General features: G+C 46.0%; 1 protein-coding gene across 3 annotated transcripts; it reads right to left on the bottom strand.

Moving 5' to 3' along the window:
• fam131ab (family with sequence similarity 131 member Ab) lies at positions 1-24,933 on the bottom strand. 3 transcript variants are annotated; one of them, XM_015952119.3, is made up of 5 exons: positions 24,455-24,933; positions 15,858-15,951; positions 12,542-12,724; positions 5,616-5,747; positions 1-3,616 (listed from the first exon to the last, which is right to left on the bottom strand). In XM_015952119.3, the coding sequence occupies exons 2-5, from the start codon at positions 15,925-15,927 to the stop codon at positions 2,970-2,972; spliced, it is 1,032 nt and encodes a 343-aa protein (XP_015807605.3). In that variant the 5' UTR covers positions 15,928-15,951; positions 24,455-24,933; the 3' UTR covers positions 1-2,969. The 3 variants fall into 3 exon arrangements, with proteins under 3 accessions (XP_015807605.3, XP_015807604.3, XP_015807603.3); XM_015952118.3 differs by having other exon boundaries at positions 24,546-24,931; XM_015952117.3 differs by lacking the exon at positions 24,455-24,933 and adding an exon at positions 24,060-24,445.
• Between the last annotated feature and the right edge of the window lie 1,453 nt (positions 24,934-26,386).

Below are 26,386 nucleotides of genomic sequence, written 5' to 3' on the forward strand. Positions count from 1 at the left end.
TTTCTTGCAAAGGACAAAAACAATATTTTATTATCTGGAAATTATTTCAGATGCAGCAAACAAATTTTCAATCCAAAATGACGACTTTTAAATAAATAATTACATTCAGCCAAAACAGAAACATTCCCAAAGGGAAACAGGAAAGAGGCATAAAGAAAGAGACGGGAATGGGAATGGTCGGGGGTGAGTCGGATGCTGGAGATGAATCAGTACATTCGTCATGGGTCATCCCTCTCCTCCTGCCCGGTCAGAGTACCTGTCGGGGAGGGGAGGGCTCTTGAAACATCAGGACTGATCTCTGTTCTTAGGTTTTTACACTTTACCCAGTTCTGGCCCAGAAGCTGATGGGGGTCCTGGTGCAGTCCCCGGGCCCATCTGCTTTGTTCTGAGATGATCAGTAGGTTACAGGGTGACGGAGGCACCAACACTAGCTGAATATTTATGGGCCCTCCTGCCGCCACGCTGTCTGACAAATGTTTTGATGTCTTTTTATAGCACTGGGTCCTCCTGCCCCTATCACACACACACACACACACACACACACACACGCACACACACGCACACACACACACACACACACACACACACACACACACACACACACACACACACACACACACACACACACGCACACACACACACACACGCATGCATGCATGCACACACTCAGAGAGAATCTGGAGTAATTCTCTGAAAAGTATCCAATGTCGGCTCGTGTCTACAAGCTGAACACAAACACACACTTTGTAGAAGAGCCTCTAGAGGACGGGACCTTCAGATCTACAGACAGAAAACGTGTGAAGAGAAAGCGAGCTGAAAAACAGAGGAGAGTGAGTGATGAGGAACAATGGCGAGCTCACGTCACTGTACCCGATCAAAAGCACGACCTCGCCTTGCCTCCATCGCTGGATTTTAACGACAACCCAGAGGACGATGACGTAAATCGGCCCACTGTGACCTGCAGCAAGATGCAACAGGACAGTGATGCTTTTCTCCAATGCAAACCTTCATCTTTCACTTTTCTCGTCCTCAAATTCAAATGCGGAACAGAACAGAAATCAATCTCTGGTCTAAGTGGCACCAAGGAGGATGTAATGACGATGATGCAGTTTGAGAGGTCAAAGGTGAAAGGCACAGCTTTAATGGTTCCCCCTGAGTTGTCACTTCCTTTATAAACCGAGATTCTGTAGTTTAAAGACTCTGTGGTTGTTTTTTTGTTTTTGTTTGAGATCTTGAGAACTGGCGAAAGTCCAACATCCAACAGAAGCTCAGCCACGCCTGACGCTGTTTTAAAGGGAATCGCTGCATCAGAGGGACTCTGGAATGGATTTACGGTGCAAGCACCAGGTGCTCGCTGACATCGTACGACACACAATTCCATGTAGTTTCATAAAACAAGATGCCAAAATACAAACTTTCTCATCGAGGCTTTTGGAAAACAAAACTGTTGAGAGGGAAATCGAGTCTGTGCTTGGATTATCTGTAGAAAACAAACGCAGAACAGACGTTTCCTCTCACACTCAATCCCCACAGCACACTCATGGAGGATGAGAGGGGAGCAACGTTGTGCATGTCGGCGGAAAGCGTCTGATGGAAGTTCCTGAGTTGCATGAATGACCTCAGACGTCACCATGGAGATGATGTTAACACGCCCTTTTACAAGCATCATAGAAAGTCTACGGACAGAATCAAAGGCAGAGCTTCCAAAACGAACCAAGAAGAGCGCTCTGAAGGTTTTAAACCAATGAAACAACACAGGCTCTTCAGGAGGATCATGACAGATGGTGAAAAAGATCACAGTATCCTCTTTTGAATTAAAAAAAACTGAAAATAAGACTTTTTTGTTCACATTTGTAGTGTTTTTTTTCCCAGTAGACTATATCACACAGTGATAACAAAGAACAGGAGAAATCTACAGCCACATTAGCTTCGTGCAAAAACCACATACACTGGCACGCCGCATAGGCAAAGAGATCAAAGCAAGACAACGTATACAAAAATAGAGGAAATCTCAGGTGCAACGGTCCTCTTTTCCCAGGAAAACACTCCCACATCACTTCCTGCCAAACGTCCGTCGATGAAGCGTCGCTTCTTGAACATTCGTTGTGTTTCCCGCCATCGCTGCTGATGCTGCTGTGTGTTTTTATTTTTAAGACGACCACAGTCCTGGTGTCTTCCATGCAGGACCCACAGAACACCAGGAAATATGATGATTACACCAACAACATGTTTGACTCATAGAAAACTAGTAGAAGAAAAGCATATCATTTCTGTTGTGACAAACCTTTTTTTTTTTACTTTCATTTAAAATACACACCGTTTCCTGTCACTTTCAAGACATTCCAGCATTTACTCATAATTGGTAGTGACAGGGTTAAGTAGTATGGCATGCTCAGCAAGCCATGCCTTAAAGGATGCATCTCAGGGTCTTGCAAAGGAAGTGGAGGAGGGACGGAGAGCAGGTGCAGGGATGCATTGTCAACCTGGCCTCTGTGGAAGAAAGGGGGGTGGGGCCCACAGCTCAGATTACAGATCGTGCTGCAGATCGTCAGCCCGGTGGTTTCAGCACTCACAAAACACATGCAGAGAAAAGTTCTGGACCCTCGGTCCTTCTGTCCACCGCAGCAGAGAGGGACAGAGCTGAAAACGGCGGGCGTCATCTCCGTGAGTCAACCTGCTGCTCCTAGTCCGGTCCAGGCAGGACCGAGGCCGGTCCTGCTTTTGCACTGATGAAAGAGATTGTTCGGTCTGTGGGACGGGGACAGAGCACTTAAGGGATGAGACGGAGATTGGAAATGATGCAAGGCAAAGACGGATGAGTTATATATCAGTCAAAAGGGTCGGGGGGGGGGGGGGGGGGGGGATAACACCTTCAAACATACTCTGTGGGTCGAGAAGTTTTTAAAAAAATACAAATCAAAAACAGCAGATCTCCCAGGTTGTAGCGCGTCAGTAAAAAAGTCCAGGAGTCAGTGGTTGTCAGACTCCCCTGCTCTCTCCTCCTCCTCCTCCTCTTCCTCATCCAGGGACACAACCCCAGATGAGGCTACATCAGACAACCTCCTACGTGGGTCGTAGTCACGTGGGTACTCCACCCTGCTCTCCTCTGTCTCCTCTTGGCACTCAGTGCTCTCATAGTCCTTGCAAGGGATGTCGTCATCCTCTCCAGGGGACAGGTATGCCTCAGAGTAAGACATGGAGAAGCAAGGAGAGTCCTGACCCCCAAAAAGCCTGTTTCCCTGACTGCCTCCACCCAGGCTGTGGAAGCCACTGTCACCCCCACCCGGCCCGCTCTGCCCTACCCGCTGAAGTCGGGCCAGAAGCTCCTCCCCTCCGTGCAGGGCAGATAGGATCTTGGCAGCGAGCTCAGCAGTGGTGCTTTGGGCGTGGCTGCTTTGATGGCTGCACAGGTCGCGCAGCAGCGGGTGCTGCTCGTCCAGGCTGCAGAGGCTGGAGCACAGGGTATCCGGAGATCCCGCTGTGGGGGAGGGCTCTCTGCTGCTGCCTCCCTCTCCCCTCCCTCCTCCGCTCTCGGAAAAAGGCCTTCTCAGACCCAGGTGTTGGCAAAGCTGGCTGTTGATCAGGTCCTTCAAGTACGGTGGATAAGAAGCCACATCTAAAGGAAAAGAATCACGTGTGAAATTCTGCAGACAAGCATTTACCTTGTAGCTCTTTTCAGTTGCTTACAATTTTAAATGAACAACCTCAGTTTGGTGAAATAAAATTGAACTTTGGGCAGGTTGACATGCTAACAGCAAGGGTCCAAGAACAAAGTGCACCACTGATGCCTCTTAAAACAGCTCAGCTGGAGGCAAGGTGGAGGTCGGTGGCCAGGGCAGCATCCCTGCAGCTCAAGATGCTGGTTCTGTAGGAGAACATCCTCTTAACTCATTCACTGCCATTGACGACTAAAGTAGTCATTTGCATTTTTTTACTGTTTGAGCATCGGAACGAGCCCCCGCGCTGAGAGGACAAACATCTCAGCCCTGAAGCCGATCTTCATCCGCATACGTCACAGATCACATGATCAGGAAGCAGACCATCGAAGTGTTTGGAGATCGTTTTGGGCCGTTCCAGTAAAAAAAGTGAGGCGCGAACCGGAAAAGCGTCTGCCGATCACAATTCGACAACAGATTATGAAAGAAAGGATAACGCTCGAAACGTGTGGACTCTTCCTGATGTAAGAGGTGAGTCTCCTCTTTGTTTAGGTTGTTTTGGCATCGACATCATGCTAGCGCGCAACGTTCTGTGACTCTTAAAAAAACAGTAAAAACGGTGAGAAACGCTGGCAGCGAAGGCCGTTAGTGATCAGGAAACGGCTGGCAGTGAATGAGTTAATGGACTACAGCCTTCGTTAGTGCTCCTGAACCTTTCTCACCTTTCAAAATGGTAATTTAGAGAATTCTGTGGGTTTTTAGAGCAGCTATCAGCTGTTAGCTAACCTGTCACTCAAACGTGACTAGCCGTTAGCTTATCAATTTGGTCAGGGCCAATTTCAGCTTCAACTAACAGGATCAAAGTGTCAAATTTAACAGACACATGTAAATGGGACTTTTTTCACAATGTGTATTAAACAGTAGGTTTTGATGGAAGTAATAGCAGTTCTGCATGTTAATCTTGGATTAAAGTCAACAAAATATTAATTTTATTCTGAGTATTACTGCTTTGTTCTGGAAAAAATGTTTTTGACAAACAAGCAACAGTAGTTTTCCTTTGAAATCATCTCATCTGTTACCAGACCCTGTTTCTGGATGCTTTGTCATCCCTGATCATTGTGACCTACCTGCCTATTGCTTAGTGTGCACACTTACTTCCTGCATAGGTCTTGTAGTTCCTATACAAAATCCCTGCATTACATTCTAATGCCATCCATCCATCCATACATTTTCTTCCACTTATCCAGGGTCGGGTCATGGGGGGCAGCAGCCTAAGCAATGAGGCCCAGACTTCCCTCTCCCCAGCCACTTGGGTCAGCTCCTCCGGGAAAATCTGAAGGCGTTCCCTGGCCAGCAGAGACACAGTCTCTCCAACGTGTCCTGGGTCTTCCTTTAGGTCTCCTTCCTGTTGGACGTGCCCGGAAAACCTCACCAGGGAGCCGTCCAGGAATTATCCTGACCAGATGCCCAAGCCACCTCAACTGGCTCCTCTTGACATGGAGGAGCAGCAGGTCTACTCCTCCTGGACGTTAAAAGCTATAACCTAAATAATAAGGTTAAAAACTACAGAGGAACACATGCACACACACAGCTTTGTGCATCTCTAACTGCCTCACACACCCTCTTCTCACAGACCCTGCCTCTACAGCAAAGGAAATTGTATTAAACTTGCAGGAGGGATATCAAATTGCGCAGAGGAACAAAATAAATGTCAGTGGAGGATGAAAACTAGGGCACTGGGACGGAGGAAGACAACGAGAGCTGGATCGGGAGGAGGGTGAATAATGAGATATAAATCAATACAGGTGATTTATCGCGTGTGTGTGTGTGTGTGTGTGTGTGTGTGTGTGTGTGTGTGTGTGTGTGTGTGTGTGTGTGTGTGTGTGTGTGTGTGTGTGTGTGTGTGTGTGTGTGTGTGTGTGTGTGTGTGTGTGTGTGTGTGTGTGTGTGTGTGTTTACCTGTGCTCTGTGTGGCAGGCTCAGTAGCAGGCAGGAAGTCTTCATCATATGAGTCATCGTTGGACTCGTCTCCGTCCACAGAGGACCAGGCCCTCAGCTTGGCCTCGGCGATGGCAAACTGCTCTGCCACACCTATAAACACACACACACACACACACACACACACACACACACACACATGAGCTGCACACACGTAATCACACTGTTGGCATGGTAACAAGGAGGCAGCATTGTGCCTCGGCGCCATGAAGCCGTTCTCTGATTGGCAGGTCTTTGAACGGTGCAGTCTAGAATTAGATCGGACTCAGACAGCATTCCCATTCCGGTCAGTGTTCCTACGGTGTGTTTAGGATGGATTGTGTTGTATTGCGTTATTGTGCTGACTGCATTCCCGTTGGTGGAAACGGTGTGGAGCGCGGGCGTAAACTGGGAGTCTCTCAGAAGGCAGAGAAGTGGATCAGTGAGGTGAGACAGGTTTACAATAAATAAAATAAGAGTCCGAAGGTGTCCTGGTAGGACTGGACAGGTGAGGACAACCCAGGTGTACTTACCCACACATTTCCACTGCATCCTGTCTACAAGGCAAAAGGAAAAATCAAAAATAGGAAAAAAAAACTCTCTGATGCTGTTCTTTACGTCATTAAAGGAAAACTATTAGTCCCTATTTTTAGAAAATGCTAGACTTTCTGTCACAAACCGTCTCCCCCTTCAGCCAGATGGAAATCAGGCGTTTCCAAAGGGGAGCCACTGATATTCAGGGTCACTGTCAGATTTTTATATCCCATTGTGACGTGAAGGATTTTTGAAAACAGCGTAGGCATAAGAAAACCACTTTCTGTCATTTTGACACCTCCTTTGACTTCTTTTCATTTTCTTGCATAAATGAACATTTCTTGTGCTGAAGGCAAGATCTGCTACTTCAGTGAGGGAGCCTCTAAACACTTGCAAAGACTTCTCAATGTAATCTCAAATAAATAATAAATAAAGTAAATAAAGTGTCAGAAGTATAAAACTACTGTAGGAGGGGAATGTGATGAAGGGACATGAGCCGTGACTGATGCAAGGAAACAGAAGAAAGTGTGTGAGGATAAAATATGAATAAATATGCATGTAAGGAGTTCCATAAATACATTCAGTTCATTGTCAAAACAACAAAATTTTACAATTATGTTTCCTCAGAATGATATTTTGCCTTCAACCAGTCAGCAGCAGATGCAGCGCAGCGGAGCTGAGCCTACAAACTAGCTGGTCGTGTTAAAACACACAGGCACAACCTGGACGTCACGTGGTCATGAGAGGCGACCCTCGGGGTCCTCCAGGCTGATAAGCCCATGCATGTAAAAGCCATCAGGGGTGAGTTAATCAGCGGTGGGTTTGAATCAGTGGCTGAAGTACAATCAACAAACTGACAAAAACATCCCAGAGTCGATTTGGAGTCAAACTCATTTAATAAATGAAGAACTTTGGTTAAAAAGAGCAAAGCAAACTTTAAACATTGACTGATAATCAGCCTCAGCTCCAGCATTTCCTGTCAAATTAGCAGTCATTTACTCCTCATTGTGTGTGTGCGTGCGTGCGTGCGTGTGTGTGTGTGTGTGGGGGGGGGGGGGGGGGGGGTGAATCTGCTGTGGATCGATACAGCCCGTACAGCCAATCTGCTTCAGTCAGCAGCAGACTGGAAAAGGAAAAATGTTCCTCTCTGTCCTTTGCTTTACCTCCCTATGTCCCCCTTGTCCCCTTCACCACTTCACCCTGAATCTGTTCTAGATTCCACCTTTCATCCAGTCATCTCTCCTGACTCTTCTCATCCCGACGTTCCTTGTTTTCCCTCAGCCGTCTCCCAGCTATGTTCCCCACTTCTTATTTTCCTCTCCCTCCCTCCCTTCTGTGCCTCCCTCTCCTTGTGTTTTGCTCAGTATTCATGCAATGTCTCCCACAGAGAAGGGGAGAGTGATTGATGCTCCCATTCATCTCTGACTGACGCTCAGCCCTGAACTCTCCCCAAAAACATCATGAAGAAAACTGTTCTCTGGGTCTCCTTTTAAACTCTTTTTAATCCCATCAACGGAAGAAGAAAGAGAGCAATCACCTGCTACAAGCACACACCTCAGTGTCACTGACACACACACACACACACACACACACACACACACACACACACACACACACACACCTGTTTGTTTTTAGTGTGTGATTACCGTAAACATAGTGCTCTAAAGATTATCTTATCAGATATTCCTCATGTGTGTGGTGGGTTAAGAGCGCTCTGATCTGCTTGGCAGGATGCTGGGACCACTCTGATCAATAATCAGTGATGTTCAACATGTTAGATTGTGTTAGCCTGATATCGGAGCGTACGTGGTGCGGCCTGAAGACAAACGTCATGTTGCCTGCTCAGGGCGACATGCAGCCAATCAGAAAGCAAGGTGACAGGAGTGTGCTGCACGGAGCAAGAGGGATTTAAATCTTCCTCCTTGTCCATCATATTTGTTTAATGTTGAGTAACAAGTCATCAACTGACATACTGAGGGGAGCCTTTAGTTTGTTGCCTTGGAAACCATCATATGCTGATATTGGATGGGGAGCTCCCCTAAAAGCCTGTGTGTAGTTTGAACCCTGCTCACCAACCTCAGTTAGCTTTGGTTAGCTCGTAGCCACATCCGCTCAGTTTGTTGAGTGTCAATCATCTGTCCCCTGCCTCAGCTCCCCCTCTTTGCCCATTTTTATATTTTCTGGGAGTGATGAGACGCGTAACGAATCCAAGATGACTGTGGTGAGAACCGCCCACTGGGCTTCATGTCAGCTCTTCAGAAAACTATGGATGATGTCATTCGATTCAATTCAATTCAAAAATACTTTATTAATCCCAGAGGGAAAGTGATTGCTGTAGTAGCTCAGAATAATAATAATAATCAAGTCATCAAAGAATTATTGTATATTACAATGAAGTATGTCCATTTAACATACAGCCCATGGTTAACACGCACCTGTATGCTCCAGACCAACAAACTGACTAAACTCCTGCTTACGAGGAGCTGACGACGATCCGTTCATAAAGCAGTTTTTTCCGGTAACTTTTAAATGGAAGCAGCCAAGATCAACTTAGTTTTTCACCAACCTCATCGTACATTGTGGCTTTGTTTCCTTAGAGGTTTAACTGTTTTTGGACAAAGTATAAATCTTTAGAGGGAACATCAGACTCAGGATAAGATGTGAATTTGCTGCATTAGATTGTGTTTTTATTTTTTATTTTATATTTATTAATTTCTTCCTTATGAAAGAACTGTGTGTGTCTAGAAGTCCGTGAATAAACATCTCTGCCTGGAAACCTCACACACACACACACACACACACACACACACACACACACACACACACACACACACACACACACACACACACCAAATGGTGACCTCACACATTTATTCACAGTACCTTCATGTAAAAACACTAACAGGGTAGAAACCTTACCAGACATGGCGGCATGCTGCTGAGGTGGGTGCATGTTGATGATGCAATAAGAAGAGGTGGGAGGAGTCTCTGTTCCATTTCTTTCATCCAAAATACTTTTGTTATTATGTACTTGGTGAATTTGTTCCTTCTTGTTGTCAGACTTGCTCTTGTATTTTCTACAGGTGTAGCAGCGAACCTGGGTGGGTGGGAGGAGCTAAACACAACTATTTTATATTTTAGTAAAGGGGCATGTATCAAGCTGCAGCTAACATCACAGAGGTGTTCAGGGATGAAGAGCATCACCAGCTTCAGCAGAAGGACATCAGGACAAAACCAAAGAGCATGTCTGACAGCAACCTCCTCTCCTGCCTCTAACCACCTAGATCTCCTATTCCCACCTGACCGACCGTGTTCCTGTCGCACTTCCACCTCGGTCAAGTGTCTTGCTGCTGCTCATTACTGTTGTCAGCCACATCAGAAGACGCTGCAGCTCTCTGCTCCAGTAACCCAAGCAGGACTGATTAAACTGGAAAAGTGCTGCAGGTCCCGTTGTTGTCAGCCCCAGAGTCTTCAAGACCCAGGTGGACCAGATAAAAGGGATTCTGCATCTTTGACCTTAGTCTGACCCAAGAGATGGTTCTGCTGCTGTGGAAGAACCTCAGAAATCTCATCCATCTGTCCTGAACAACTACCGACCTGTTGCTCTAATGGAAGTCCTAGCCCACCTGAGTGAGCAACGCAAGAACCTTTAGGACTATCTGAAATTTGCTGATTGGCGAGACGTTGGAGTTGAAGGTGCCATCACATAACTGGCATCTGGACAAATCAGGCAGCTCTGTGAGGTTTTTGGTCTTTTATGTCACCTGTGTGTTTAACATAATCCAGGCTGGTTTCATATAAAAACGAAAAACACTCCAGAAGACACAACTAGACATCTCCACAATCACTAGTAGTAACTAGTAGTAATTCTGACAAACTGACCTAAGTTTGTGAGAGTGAAGGGTTGCTCAGCAGCACAGGAGCACCACAGGGCACGTTACTCACACCCTTTCTTTTCACTTTTCAGCACAATTCAGTATCCTGTCATCTGCAGAGATATTCAAACAGTTGTTCAGCGTGTCAGTTATGGACAAGAGACCAAGAACAGAGACCTGGTGGACCACTAAAGCCTGGTTTATGCTTCTCCGTCAGCTCCGCAAGGGACAGACACGCACGGATTGACGGAAGCGTTTTGCTTTCATACTTCTCCGTCTCCTGGAGAGCGTTGCAAAGCAATTGCCCGGCAGGACCACAGAGGGCGTAGCGCTGTTCTGTGGTATCATGTCATGTATCGGTCCAAGATAGAGTGTTTATATTGTGTTTTTTGTGTATATAAGAGACTTTTAACACGGACATATTTGTCTCTCATTCTCCCAACGCTTCATGCGCTCCCCACCTCTAAACCCACGTTTCCTGTCATTTCCGTCCACAAATAAAACACTTGCTGCACATCTTTTCACTCCTCCAGTCACGGGAGAATTAAACGTTCATATTTTTAAGAGTTTTTTCACGAGGCATTCTTCAAGCTTCTCCGTGTCTGCCGCTAGTTAAACTCGGCTCTCTTTGCAATGGCAGCGCTGTAAACAACAGCGGCGTCCTGACCAATCACAAGCTTGCGTAATCCGTTTCGGTCGACGGATGTTAAAAAAAAGTGGGCTCGACTCCGTACGTACTTGCGTGCCTGCCGGATCCCTACGCAAGGACGGATAATGGCGTTGCGTGTCTCCGCACTGACGCAGCCAGAGAGGCATAAATCAGGCTTTAGTGAGAAGGTGAGGCAACAATAATCTCATTTTAAATGTGGATTTTAGAAGAAGAGAGAATAGATCTAAGACTTGTTTCATCCTGGGAGAAGATGTGGAGGTGGTGGAGGAATATAAAGACCTTGCTGCCTCCTGGACAGCAGACTGGTCTGGAGACACAACAGTGAAGTTGTAGACAGGAAGGGCGAGGCAGAACGGACTTGTTGTGGAAGCTGAGATCATTCAGTGTTTGCAGCAAGATGGCAGTAGCTCAAGAACCAGTGGTTGTAAAAAGCTCAGCAAGCTGATAAAGAAGGTTATTTCTGATCTGGGAACTGCTTTGGAGCTTCTAGAGCTGAAAGGAGGATCATGGACAACCCTTATGGTCCACTTCACCAGACAATAACTCAAAATCAGGGTCTTCAGTCAGAGGCTCCTTCAGGTCTGCTTCAACCAAGATGATCCGTCCTGTCCACAACCAACTAGAACCAGAAGCAATGACTCTGAAACAACTTCTGAAAGAGTTGCTACAACATTAAAGTTCCCTGAGGGACAAATGAAGTATTTTGTAAGTGAATGTGTTTGAATGCTCCGACTTTGTGAGAGCTGTTTCTCTTAAAAACCAGGAAGTCACAAGAAAGTAGCTCAGGCTGGAGGGGAGAGGCTGTGTGAATGGTCACATGTTAAAGAGTAAAAACAGAAGAGACATAGAGGAAAACTGCTCAGTCACAGTGGCACTGGCCAGGGGCAAACCCTTACTGTGCAAATTAACCTTGAGAGTCTGCATTGCAGGGAGCAGGCAGGAGAATGGATAGAGCGCAGGAAGTGAGTGAAGAGGACCGTGGAAGAGGTGTTACAGGGAGAGAGAGATGGTAAAGAGGGAAGGTGTGAGCAGGAGAAAGGAGAAGTAATGAGCAGGGCAGGAGTAAATGAAAGGGAAGTCAGAGACGAGGTGAATCTGCAAGAGGCAGAGGACACAGATAGGGTGTAAGTTAATTATTTCTAAGATGAGCGAACCTCTAACTGTGTGAGGATGATAAAATGGAGCGGAGTCTCACCAGGACAGTGGACAAGTTCACCCCTCTCCAACATTAGTCGTTAAAACCTGCAACACAGACTAGTGTGTTTGTGCAACACTAACCCCGTAACCTACCAGTGCATGCATGTCCCGTAGACCCCTAACCAGCTCAGACTGAGGTAGGAAGCTGATGTGAAAAATGTTACATGGACTTTATCCTCACAAAGTCACCCCCGCTTCCTGTTGAGCGTGAAGGACTTTGATGAAACGAGAATTTGGCTGAGATCCAGCAGTGTCCATTCAGCCACATAACATTCAGATCTTACATGCGATTAAACATTTCTACACGTGTTTACACATGACGCGTGTTCCTTCTGATGAGGTAGCAACATCAGATGGTTCCAACAGGAGTAACCCACAAGGACTAACCTCATAATTACATATAAACCTGGATTAATGTGAGTTTCTCACCAACACCAGTGTTGTTAGTTGTTTCCCTGTTCCAGCACACTCGATTCACCTGCTCAGCAGCTCACCAAGCTCTGCAGAAGCCTGTTAATTAGCTGCTGATTAAACTCAGGTGTGCTGGAACAGGGAAACAACTAAAACATGCTGGATAGGACTGGCGTTGCCCAACCCTGGGCTAGAGGGTATCTCTCCCATCAGCATCTTACCAGCAGCAAAGCGAGCCTCTTGCTCCCCCTCTGTGAGGTCAGAATAGGAGTTGAAGTCTGACTCCAAGGCTGCCGGAGTGTCCATGGGCTTACACCAGCCTTTCCATTCAATCAGATGGGCTACTCTGCCCTGCGCCATGGCTGTAGGCTTTGTCACATGGTCCTTCACCACCTGGGAAATACCTGCAGCACATCGATCAGGAGTTATGTTTCAGCACTGTGTGTGTGTGTGTGTGTGTGTGTGTGTGTGTGTGCATGCGTGCGTGCGTGTGCGTGAGCGTGTGTGTGTGTGCATGCGTGTGTGTGTGTGCGTGCATGCGTGCACGTGTGTGTGTGTGTGTGTGCTTGTGTGTGTGTGCTTGCGTGTGTGTGCGTGTTTGCGTGTGTGCGTGCGTGCGTGCGTGTGTGTGTGTGCGGGGTGTGTGTGTGTGTGCGCGCGTGTGTGTGTGTGTGTGGGGGGGGGGGTGCGCATGTGTGTGTGCGTGTCCTGAAAATATTTCATCACTTTCTCATAAAGGGCCATACAAATCTCCTAGAGTTAGTGATAAACTGGCCATGGCCCAAGCACAGCTAGTCACGAGCCTTTCTGTGATTTTGTGGAAAATCATTGTTGAACAATTGATGAGCTAATCATAATAAATGGGGTCTTATTGGGAACTAGTGGTGAACCAATATGAAATAGTCATAAACAAACAAGGGATTGTTGCCAAACTATTATGAATAATTATTGCTGAAATGACCATGACCTAATGGTGAACAAACGTGAGCAACCTGTAAACTGGCTGTGAGCTGATTATAAACAAATAATGAAATAGTCATCAACCATGCAGGAAGCAATGGTAACTTTGTCATATGGTGCTGATAAAGTAATGGTAAACCAATCATAAATGAGTGTTGACCAAATAGTGATAGTGAATTAATGATGAACAAGTTAAAAAAAACTATTAATGAAATAATGATGAAATGTTGGTGACCTACTGGTGAGCTGATCACAAGTTAAATTTGACTTAATCATGATTCATTGTTATGGTAAATGTACTTGTGTAGCACCTTCTGAGGGTTATACAACACAACATGTGTGCACACATTCGCATGTTGGTGATGGTGAGCTACAGTGTAGCCACAGCGCCCGGGGCACACTGACGGAAGTGAGACTGCTGAGAACTGATGCCGCTGGTCCCTCTGACCATCACCAGCAGGCAATGTGGGTTAAGTGTCTTGCTCAAGGACACAGCAGCAGCATTATCTGGGATTGAACCTACAGCCTTCTGATTGCTGGACGCCCTACCTCCTGAGCTACTGCTGCTTATTAAACGAATGGTTAAATAAAGATAAACTAATAGCAAACTAAGCATGAACTGATAGTGAATTAATATAAACCATAAACTAATCACAAACTAAACTTGGTGAACTAATGGTGCAAAGCTAATCAATAACTACAGTAAACTACAGACATATGAATCAGGTCACTAATAGTGAACTGATCGTGAACTCGGGGACACCATTTTCACTTAGCAGCACAAACTGCTGAGCTCATAATTAGAGATGCACCGATCAGGTTTTTTGCTGCCGATCACGTGGATTGGCCAGAAATTTTCTCCAACATTATAATGAGTGGTACAAACTACATAACCTGGGAATAAAGGAAATGTAACCTAATCTAAAATGGTCTGTATTAGGGTTGTCACGGTGTGAAAATGTAGCCTCGCGGTTTTTGTGACCAAAATTACCACGGTTTTCAGTATTATCGCAGTATTTTTTTAAACGTGCTACATTTACACACAATTAAATAAACCCTGTATGTCAGGAAATATTGTCCCCAGTTTGTGTCTAAATTTTGCCTAAAATGTGTTATTTTGTAATTATGTTGTTTATTTGTTTACTTTTTTCCCCTTTAGTCTTTAAAATACCAATATTTGCCCATAACTTCTTATTTTATGTCTGATGTCATCATTTTAAAAATATTAGATCAGATGATACTCAGTACTCAAGTATCCTTCTAATTAGATACTTTTTTACCCTTACTTGAGTAATAAACCCTATATCAGGAAAATATTGTCCTCGGTTTGTGTCCTTCCGCTGAGCTTTGCAGATTTGGGAAAATGTCATCAGGCAGTAATCATTGTTAAATTCATAATTATTCTCGGAGAGAGACCAACTCTTATCTGCCCCTGGGAGCCCCGTAATGCATAGCGTCATTTCAATATGGCGGTGTCCGCGACACGGTTTATATGCAGGTAGCGGCGCTGCGGCTGCTTTATATAGCGACTCGTTGCGTTCTCCCTCAACCCAAATCCTCGGATCACGCATTTTAGCTAAAACGCTAATGCTAGCTTGCCTTGCGTTGACTGCAGAGTTGTGGGTGATGGTCACACAGATGTGTCGTGAGATTTGAAGCGTTGCTGCCTTTCACAGACACTTTTTCTGCACGTGCTGCAAACAGGATAGCCGTCTTCTATCAACTGTCCCTCGGCATTCTTCAAATATCCAAAAAACACCCGTACTTCCGACTTTGTCTTCTTTGAGGGACAATAAATGTCCTCCTGAGCGCTGCCGTCTCCTCCTTTGGTCATTATTTCAGCTTTAGCTTCATGAAAGTTTTGGTTGTAAACAACAAAGTGCGCATGTGCCACCGGCAAATTCAGCAGATGATACGGTGGCTGGTAAGGGTCACCGCGCCTACACCGCAGCCACGGTAATCCACCAAGATAATTTTTTTTTAAACAGGACGGTTATTATTATTGTCAACTTTTTTTACCGGGGTTTACCGCTACACCGGTTACCGTAACAACCCTACCTGATAGGTCTGCTTTGATCTATTTTGAAAACTCCGATCAAAACCGATAGGGGTGCTATCGGCTGATTGCGATCAAATGCCGATCCATCGGTGCATCCCTACTCATAATTAAGCAACCACTAATTTACCGCAACCTCACCATTAGTTAGATTAACCCTTTGATGCATAATGGTCACTACAGTGGACAGGTACTCAAATTGTTATTTATTTTTACTATTAAGCACAGCTGTTGAAGACTTTATTGCATTTGAGCTCCTCTATGTGGACTTCAATAAGGCAAGCCAACCATTAACCATTGGTTCAACATGAACTAGCCCTGGCCTCTGAATAAACTACGCAGTGATTCTAACCATTAGTTCAACGAAATGTCTTCATCAGCATTACTTCATCATCAATAAATAACCGTTAATTTGCCATTTATAAATCTTTAGAGCACCGTTACCTCTCACCGACGAACCGCATCAAGAAGTGTTACAGTTTCATCCAGCTAATCAGCCCGAGTCAGCGCGCTGCACTCACCATGCAGGGAGGACCGTGCTAAAGCAGCAATCTCTTGGATGGTGAGAGCTCTTCTTGACTTTGGTAGCATTTCAGTGGTGTCGTCAACGTTCACCTGAAACGACAGGAAGGAAGCTGTTGAGATCCTCAGCGTGAATGGGAGCTGTATCTGATGCCTCCTGCCATGACTCGCAGGAAAAGCCCTCTGCTGCTTTTCAGTGCAAACGAAACTCCCGCTGTCAGAGTTGCTTGCGAGTGTTTCAAGGCCTCGAGAAGATTTTCGGTCCACTCATACAGCATTTTAACGAGTCACGGCAGGGGGACAGAAACAACTGTGTGTGCATGCACTGTAAAGACACACTGCTGCACAGTGACTGAGGAGGAGGAACCGTTCTTTCTAATTATGTTATGGAGTTTATAAAAGCATCTCAGAGCTCCAGTAACAAATCTTCTGGTTTACATTGAATTTCATGCTGAACTGTTAAAACCTGGACGTGTTTGCACCATGTGCTGCAGGGTGAAACTGGAAATGTTTGATTAGTTGGGCCTTTGATTTGCTGCAGAATTCAATCATTTAAATAATATTTCAGAAAAACTCTCATTTAAATTTTCTTCATATAAAATTGCAATAACTCGACAGGCACTTAGCCCCTCCCCCTTCATTGCATCCGTTTCCTGTCCCCACATGGGGAATGAACAATGACGGCCCAGTCTGAGCGGACTTCACCTGATGAGGAAGCTGAAGAATCTTCCAACAGCTGCATCAAGTGTTAAACTTCGAACGGAGCCAAGCTCACAGCAGTCACCTCTCAGGCCTTCCTTCATTAGACATTGATAATTAACTCAGGCTGGCATCACCCTGACTTTGACCAGGTTATTCCTCTGAATAACTTCTAAACACCAGGCAGAAGAAAAAGCAAATAGGAGGACCATCTCTCAAGGAGGCTCCGCTGCCGCCTTTAGCTGGAGTTTCTGCTCCCCAGAGGCGTGGTAATCTTCTTGTGCAGCTCGCAGATCCAAGGGGAGGATAATCAGAGGGAGATGTTACATGTTGCCTTCAGGGGGTTTGGGATGACATAGTATGTTTGCCCTTTAATAAAAATCAGATGCCAGCCAATAAATTGGTGTTTTTTATTTGTTCTCTGTTCCTAGAGGACTTTATAAATCTTTAGGGAAGACTCCCGTCTCACCTTTCCTCGTGTTTCAGCTCATTTCTGTGTTGTTTTATAGAGCAGAGCACCTGATGATGCAAACGTTGCTGATCTGACAAGAATAATGTTTGGAAACATGAATTATATCAGCTCTGAAGAACACTTGGTATAGTATGGGATGCAAAAGAAACCCCAATTATTATATTGATCACAATATGAAGCAGTGAGGACCTTTCCATCAGACAACCAAGGGACTTTGGCGAAGCAGGTGAGAAAACTCCACCCCCTTTAGAGCTCTAAGGTGGAAACGTCCTTAGTGATGTATACAACTGGACATGTTCTTGAAGACCTTTTATCTGAGAAGCCGTCCCAGTTTCAACAGAAAAGTGCCGCGTACCAATCTTATTTTTGTCGCTTGCGTTCGTGATCTCGTTCTTTCAGTCACTGCCCAAAGCGTGTGACCACATGTGAGGGTAGGGACGTGGATACACCAGTAAATCAAGAGCTTTGCCAGATCACCACGACAGATCGGTACAATGCCCACATTCCACCAAGGCTGCCCTTTGTCACCGATTCTGTCCATAACTCTTATGGACAGGATTTCTAAGCACAGGCTGCGCAGTGGCGCAGTGGTTAGAGCTGTTGCCTTGCAGCAAGGAGGCCCTGGGTTCGCTTCCCGGCCTAGGATCTTTCTGCATGGAGTTTGCATGTTCTCCCTGTGCATGCGTGGGTTCTCTCCGGGTACTCCGGCTTCCTCCCACAGTCCAAAAACATGACTGTTAGGTTGATTGGTCTGTCTAAAATTGTGTGTGTGTGTGTGTGTGTGTGTGTGTGTGTGTGTGTGTGTGTGTGTGTGTGTGTGCATGATTGTTTGTCCTGTGCGTCTCTGTGTTGCCCTGCGATGGACTGGCTCTCTGTCCAGGGTGTACCCCGCTTGATTGCTCTTTGAGCGCTGGAGATAGGCTCCAGCCCTCCGTGACCCTACATAGACAAGCGGGTTCCGAAAATGGATGGATGGATTTCTAGGCGTAGCCAAGGATTTGATGGGATCCGTTTGGTGGCCTGAGGATCAGGTGTCTGCGTTTTGCAGATGATGTGGTCTTGTTGGCTTCATCAGAACGTGAACTCCTGCTTTTGCTGCAGCAGTTTGCTAGCCTGGCCTGCCAGACCCCTCCTCTGTTTAATTCTGCACAGAGAAAGAGTCTGGGAACTCTCCTATTCAAATAACCCCACCTCGTGAGAACTCTAACCGAGCCAATCAGTGCTGAGTAGCGTACGTCACACACCACAACGCCGAGTTTGTCCAACATGGCAACTGAAGCGGAGTTCGCTGCGGCTCTTTCCTCTGGTCTAAATGACTCGGACACAACGAGTAGAAGCGCTAAAAGCCTTTCTTCTAAAGAAAGATGTTTAAGTTGTCATCAGACTCCATTTTTACTACAGCTACAGAACTACAGCGTCACAGACGTCACACACACAGCGCCGCTCAGTTTCTCATGAACAACGAAGACAGCGGCGGAGGTTGCTGCGGCTCTTTCCTCTGTTCTAAATTATTTGAACATGACTTTAAAACCACAAGTAGAAGCGTTAAAAGCCTTTCTTCTAAAGAAAGATGTTTAAGTTGTCGCCAGACGCCATTTTTGACTACAGCTAAAAAAACTTTGGCGTTGCGGACGTCACACAAGGCAGCGCTCAGTTTCTCATGAACAACGAAGACAGTGGCGGAGTTTGCTGCGGCTCTTTCCTCTGTTCTAAGTGACTCAAATGTCTTTAAAACCACAAGTCGAAGCGCTAAAAGCATTTCTTCTAAAAAAAAAATTTAAAAAAGCTTGCGCCGTCTCCAGACGGGCTTTTTGTTTTTTACTACAGCTAGAAAACTACAGCGTTGTGCGGTACAGTCGGGATCTTAATGGTTACTTTTGAGCTGCCTAGTCCCGCCCCTCAAGTGCCTCTCTGCCTGTGAGTGACCAGACTAGTGACTAGTTCCCTGTGCAGAATTAAACAGAGGACGAGTCCGGCAGGCCAGGCTAGCGGTTTGCAGCCGATTGTGAAGCAGCTGGGATGAGAATCAGCTCCTCTAAATCCGAGGCCGATGTTTTGAGTCAGAAAAGGGTAGAACGTCTTCTCCAGGTCAGGGATGAGGTCCTGTCTCAAGTGGGGGAGTTTAAGTGACTTGGGTTTTGTTTACGATTGAAGGAAAGACAGAGTGCGAGATTGGCAGGCGGAAAAAGGTCAGTTAAGTCCTAAACTCTTTTAAACAGGCCAGCGCTCATCACTCCATCCGCTGATTCTGCCCCAGCGATGCTAACAGGTCTGACATCTGCTTGTCTGAGCTGCTGTGATGTTTGGTTCACCTTGTGGAAAACAACATGAGTGCTGGTTTCTGCCAGCACAGCACGTTTCAAGCATTCTCCCCCTTTTCTCCCCCTCTCCCACCCTCCCTCTGCCTTTCTTTTTCCACAATTGGAACATTTCTATGGCAACCAGTCACCGTGGAACAATTCCTCTCTGTGTGCATGTGTGACTGACATGCTGATGATGTCACAGACTGGAAAGCGACAACAGCAGCTGCCTGCTGAATGAAGGCTTTCCAACAAGGACCTCGTGTGAGGCTTTGAAATCATCAGAGAGGACCTGGGGTGGAAATGTTCCCAAACACGGAAAACACTGGAGAAGCTTCAGAGAAGACATACTGAAGCAGCAGTCTGAAGCGCCTCCGAGAGGCTGGTGTTCATTAACAAACACTCCACCCCTCAGGAGGGAGAGTCTGGCTCTACCTCCTAATGGATCGCTTAGTCGCTGCTAATCGTGGCCGGGCTGGCTCGCTCCTGCTTGGCTGTAACACCCAGATGGTGTTCAGTCAAGGTGGAACCATCGCCACCGTCATCAGCAGCTGCTTTGTTTTTATTTTGATGCTCATGATTCATTTATTCACTGGGTTCCCCTTTCTCTTGGACCAATATAAATTTAAAAAAAAAACTGTCATCACACATATGCTTATTTTAATGTCAAAGCACCATAAAAGTATTTCTGGTTTATTTTTCTAAATAAATTGTCCAGATAGGATGTTTTTGTTTGTGGCTGGACTGCTGCTGGCCTGCTGGACTTCACCCTTAGCCCGATGGTTCCTTTGAGTTATGGAACAATAACCAAACTTAACTAGAACAATGCTAAATTCAAATTCAAAGATTTTTGACTGGCATGGTTAAAATAATGTAGGAATGAAAATTTTAAGAAAAATTTAATTGCTTTTATATTATTATTATTTTATTTATTTATTTTACTTATTTATTTATTTTGCTGTGGACATCAAAAGATTGAAGAACCTGTCCAGAACCTTTCCTTGCAGTAATGGGTCAAAGGTCTCCTATAAAATGCCACCATTAGCACAGATCTAAAGGTTTTATAGATGTCTCTGGAGGAGACTTAAACCACTCACACAATCAGTGGAGCTTTGGGGTTTTGCGCAAAGGCCAGTATGACACATGATGGGGACTGGGATCAAACCACCAACCCACTTTGGTTGTTTCTCAGGCTCTTTAAACTTAAACTTTTAACAATCTCATAGATGATTTGGTCAGAAGTGTAAATGTATTGAACTATAGATTCAACAATCAGGTTATGAATTCATCTTTGTTGTGGCTCAATCATCAGAAATTAAGGTAGAAATTGAAATAAAAAACATAGCTAACCATGCTCGATGGCATGTAGACAACAGCTAAACCCCGGGGCTGAAACGTCACTGACTGTTGGGTGGAGCAAGCAGAATTAAGGAGACTCCGTCAACTCCGATCAGACGGTTTCGTTTTCTAAAAAATAAACATTTCATTAGCGTTAGACGCCTTACACTGCAGAAAAATCCAAACATTGTATTATAAAGTATTATAAGATGGGCTCATACACAGAAATAAATTACTAAGAATTTGGCTCAAAACAAAAATGTGTGACTAGCCCATTTTATTCATTTAGAGCAATTAATGTTATAATAAACCCTTATAATAAAGCATAAGGTTGTGATAAACAGTTTATTATAATGTTTAATCAAACATTCCCTTTTTGATTGTCTAATTTCAGAAGAATACTGTTAGAATAACAGAAGAGGAGCTTCTGCCAACTCTACTTCCTCATTTAACTGCGTTTGTTCATTATGGCTCATATATGTTTTGATGCTCTGATTCTTGGGGTGCAGGAAGTAGGAGTTTTCTACTTTATCACCTATTTTTTAAACAGAGTTAGGGTTAGAATGAACTACCTGCCCAATAACCCCGCCTCTCACTCAGTGACACCAGCTTGCTGACCCTGAGATCAAGCTGCTAAAGGACAGAATGGATGGAACACAATTTCTTTTGTTAACGAATTAAAAGCAAATTAAAAATAAATAAAATCAGATCAAATTTCATTTGAGTAGGAAATGATAACCTGATCCGAGTGTTTTTAGGTTTTTATGCTAGTTTTATTCATGTCTTCGTTCAGCTTTCTGGCATTTAGAGTGTTGGGTTGATACATGATCGTTGTTGCGTTCAGGAAGACTTCGCGACATTTCCGGTGTTGGGTCACATGAAAGACATTTTATGTTGTATCTTATATTAATTCAGTCTGAAACTGCATCAGGGTTTTAAAGCACCTCACTGAAGTCCAGTGCACGCGGAGCTCCCGTGAGCATCAAAGTGCGCGCCAGGCAGGTCCGCGTGCTCCCCAAAAGCGCGAGATCGGACATGGAGCTTGCAGGCTTGCGCAACCAGCGGTCAACCGCCACTGTCGGGAGGAAGAGAGCCACGTGAGGGTTACAGAAAGTGAGCTGTGATAAAACTCACAGCAGGATCCTCGCTCCAAAAATCAAAAGACGAAGGCCAAACAGCCTTGAAGCTTTAAAAACAAGACAGTGCGTTTTCAGCTGACCACACCTGTTGCTCAAAGATGCAGCCAGCATGCCTCCAGGAGCTCTAGCTGATGATTAATGTGATGTTTTATCACTACAGGAAACCAAAAACAATCAGACCCGCTCTATTAGAAAACAGCAGATTTGTTAACTACAAATAAAAAAAGAGCCTGTTTCCGTCCATGTAGACCCTGGTGCAGCAGAGGCAGCATGTAGTAAGATAACATGAGGGCAGGATGCGGCTTCCATGCGTTTAAAGCCATGCGCATGCATGTGTGAGCCCGCACCTAACTTCTGAGGTCGGGACTGACCTCATGAACGCAACACGAGAAGTCTCTAGGGTCCATTTTAGGACATCATCAGCTGGGAAACGGATCAAACCGTCTCAGTGGAAACTCGTCTAAAAAACTCGAGAGACAATGAACGTCTGAAAAATAATCAGACTAAAGAGATGTAAGGTGGAAAATAGTTTTGGGATAAACGTGAAGTTCATTTCCCAGCATTATTTATTTAGATTTAGACTATAGTCTCTAACACAAAACGCAGACTGTCCAGAGCCTCTGGGTCCTTCTTACCGTATAAGCTCAGCAAAAGAATTACCCCGTTTTTTGCGTAAACAAGCTTTGAGAATGAGGCCCCTGAACTTTAATAAATGTACTTTATTATTTTGTGATTATTCATCCAAAATCCGATTTTCGGTCTGTTTCTGTAGATGTCGTGCGTGACGTCACTGGTTCTTTTACTTCTTTTTCCACATTATAAAATTACGTTTCTGAGACGAACTGTGCAAAACCTCCTCACTGCGAACTTCTAAAACTTGCGGATAAACCGGAAGTTTGCGCCAGTTTGTACCCCGTTCTTTCGTCTCGAACTGCCAACCTCAGAGGGCAAAACTCCTCACGCATCAAAACCGCTCTGCAGTAAATCGCTTCAGGACCACGGACAGCTCCCGCCCGTTGCCGCTAACAGCGTCGCTCCTCAGATCAGATGTAAATGTCAGCTCCTGCCCTAGCGCTGCGGGTGTGTGTGTGTGTGTGGGGGGGGGGGGGGGGGGGATTCGTCTGGTTATTGTGAAAAGAGCTCGATTAGTCGCCAGCTCCCATCTCAAATACCTCTCCACCACACACACACACACACACACACACACACACACACACACACACACACACACACACACACACACACACACACACACTTAGCAGCAGCTCAGGTTGCCCACCAGCAGATATGATCCTTGCACTGGGTGTGATGGGATCAGGTGCGCGGGTCGCATTGTGCGGGTGAATCTAGGCCACCTCCGTCAATCAACGTATTGTTCTAAGGAGTGAGGGACGCGCACGTGCAGGACTCGGCTGATTACCACAACATGGCAGTCATTTTAGCCCGCTGCAGGTGACACAACACCTGAAACTACACCAGTCCCCTCCCGCAGAGACAACTGGAAGCTTGATGACAATTACTATCAGCAATGCCGCGCAGAGGAAACGGTCACGTGACCGAGCGGGGACGCGCATTAACGGGGACGTAGGTGATGGACGATGAAGTGTTTAGGTCCCTGTCCTTCCACCTGAGACGTGTCTTTGTACCTATGTGGACCAGAGCCGCGGGCTGCAGGGTCCTCTTAAAGAAATCAGGACGATAGCGGGATTTTTTTTCTTCCTCTGCGCTAATTGCGCTCACACACTTTTTTCTCCTCAGTGGTTTCCGTGGAAACTGCAGGAGAGTCATCCGTCGTGTAGTTATTCTGCTTCCCCCGTATTGATTTCTTTAGTGAAGTAAAACCAAGACATGTAGATGAAGACGTAATCGGCGTGGAGGCAAACAGGTGGCTGATGCATGCATGACGGAGCTCCGTGGCACTGGCAGACACTCTTTACGCAAATCCGCGAGAAGGAGACGCGGCCAGAATCATCAAGGATGGATGTTGGCACAGGCTCAGGAGAGGGTGATGTGTGCGCAAAAACGGGTGAAAATTAAACTATAGCATCCACCGACGGAGGTGGGCATATGTCGAGCTGGGTGCAAAAGCAGGTCGAACAAGGGGGAGACGCGCGTCACAGAGGTCGGGGTGGCGGAGAAAAGGGAGACAGTCCTGCTGCAAACCTGGTGTTTGGGTCAGCCTAAAGTTGAACACTGGAGTGAATCTGAAAGCTCCAAACTGAAAGGGTTGGTCGCTTTAGAATCGTGTCCTACCTTGCAGCTAAACTGGCTGAACGCGGTCAGAACCATCGTGTCTGGATCAGGAGGAGACCTCACGGAACCAGGAGGCGTTAAGCGATGCTGTCAGGAGCTCCTCCGTAGCGCTTCATGCAACTATAACATCGCGATGTTTGGGCTTCAGTACCACACGCGCGCGCACACGTACACACACACACGCACGCCGCTGAGCTTTCAGACTGGTTCTGTTCCTGTCATTTAAAGTCCAGAACGCACGCGCCTCCTCCTCATCTCCGTGCGTGTGACACAGCTGCTTCAGTGGCGCAGCATGCATCCAAATAAAATCACAAGCGTGGCCGCTGCACCCGCGGGGGTGCAAGAAATCAAAATCATCCAGCGTGCTTTAGATTCAGGGTGCAGGCGCGTCTTACCCACAGGCGATTTGGAGCTGATGCAGCCCATTCTCCCCCTCTACCTCACCTCCTTCCACCTGATCCGTGAGTAAAGAGACGCCGAGCGTACCTCGGTGGTGGAAACGCAGCTCGTCTGCGGAAGCTCCGCCGAGTTCCGGTCCAATGCCTGCTCACGCAGCCGGATCGAAGTCCATGGCAGTTGGGCGGAGTGCGGCCATCACTTCAGCTCCCTGCTATCGGTCTGGTTGCAGGTCCATGCAGACAAAGTTTGCGTTAGTTGCTGAGTTTGCGCTGCGTCAGCGGGCGGGGTGAGCGCCCTGCGGTTCAGCACCACAACGGACGGGCAGCGCTCTGTCTGCATCAGGTTCGGACCCCGTCCTGATTGGATCCGGGTCTCCTGCCTCTGCATGCGCTCTTCCACTCAGAGAGCGCGCACTGCAGCCGGACACATTGGTACACAACCCCACGCTGGTGTGTTTTATATACCGTCTGCTTCCGCCTCCTGACTGAGTCCTCCTGCTGGGCGTGTGCGGAATAAGACGCGATTGGCTGGAGTCACTTTGCGGATGCGGTGGAAGTGGGGGGGTACTCGGCGCAGAGGAGGAGCCAGTTGTTAATTAGAGGATTGCATTTCCTGTCCAACCAGCTGACATGAAAACGGAGCTCCGACACAATAAGGAGTCCTTAGATTTTAGCTGCTTGGGCGCTGCGCGTGCTCAAACAGATCAGTGGGCTTTTGTAGCAGATTAAAGGAACCTGAAAGGTGCATCTTTACGATTTATCTGTTAAATCAAAAATGGACACAGGGGCTGATGCTTCCTGCCCTTTGGTCCAGAGTCTCCAAATGCTCCTGCTGCACACTGCATCTGCATGTCTAAAATTTATCTTGAAAACCAGCCCACCTTTAACATTTATTCATTCGGTTTGGTCTTGGTTTCTGTAGCTTCTCCAGCAGCGGTGGCAGAAGCTTCAGTGGGGCAGTCCTGGTCCGTGTGAGCTCCTATCCAGCAAGTCTTAGAGGTTTCTCTGCCTCAACACACCTTCAGCAGGTGATTAGCAGGCTTTAGAGCTCAATGAGCTGCTGAACAAGTTATTCAATTACTGGATCTGACGCGATGGAGCAGGGAAACAACTACAACTTGCTGGATGATCCTCCAGGACCACAGCTGCCAATAAATGTGACATCAGAAGTAATCGTCATGATGCGGTTGTTCCACATTACGTTAGACTTTTATGCTAAAATTTAGAACCAGTCAAAATGAAGGACATGGGACTAAGGTGTTATATCTTTAGGGACATTGTGTCTGTCTGACTCTGAGCACTGCCCTGGGCCATCAGTCCTGTCACCTCCTAAACTGCTCTGTAGGAAAAGAGAGAATATTCCTGTTTATTTGCTGTGGTTCCCAGTAAACCTGATGAGACCTGTTGTTTTGTTTCTATCAGGGCCTCATCTCTCTGAAAAAATATGTTCTGAGATTAAATCTTCCTTTAAAGGAGAGATATTATGCCTTTTGATTAGTTCTATAAAGAAAACATATTTATGAAGTTCTTTACACTAAATCGCTCACACATAAACAATTTAGGAGTTTTATTCTTGACATTTTCAGTACCTTTCAGAAATATCCATTTCAGGCCTCTGTCACATGTTGTAGCTGGTTACCCCTCACCCCGAAGCTGCTAGCTGAGAAGCTCCTTTGGCAAGCCAAATGAGCATTTATTCTGATATCAGGATATCAGCCAGAATTGTCATGAACATGTAAGCCATTTCTGTCCACTAGTTAACTAGTTAGACATGTTTGTGTCAACTAGTTAAATATCGAGGGTGAAAATGTGCCCACTAGTTAACTAGTGACAGCAGAAATGCGCACTAGTTAACTAGTGAACACATTTAGGCTTCAGTAGTTAACTAGTTGACACAAAAACTGCTCACTAGTTAACTAGTAAAAGCAG

The sequence above is a fragment of the Nothobranchius furzeri genome, chromosome 13 (genome assembly GCF_043380555.1).
Source record: "Nothobranchius furzeri strain GRZ-AD chromosome 13, NfurGRZ-RIMD1, whole genome shotgun sequence".
Lineage (NCBI taxonomy): Eukaryota > Metazoa > Chordata > Actinopteri > Cyprinodontiformes > Nothobranchiidae > Nothobranchius > Nothobranchius furzeri.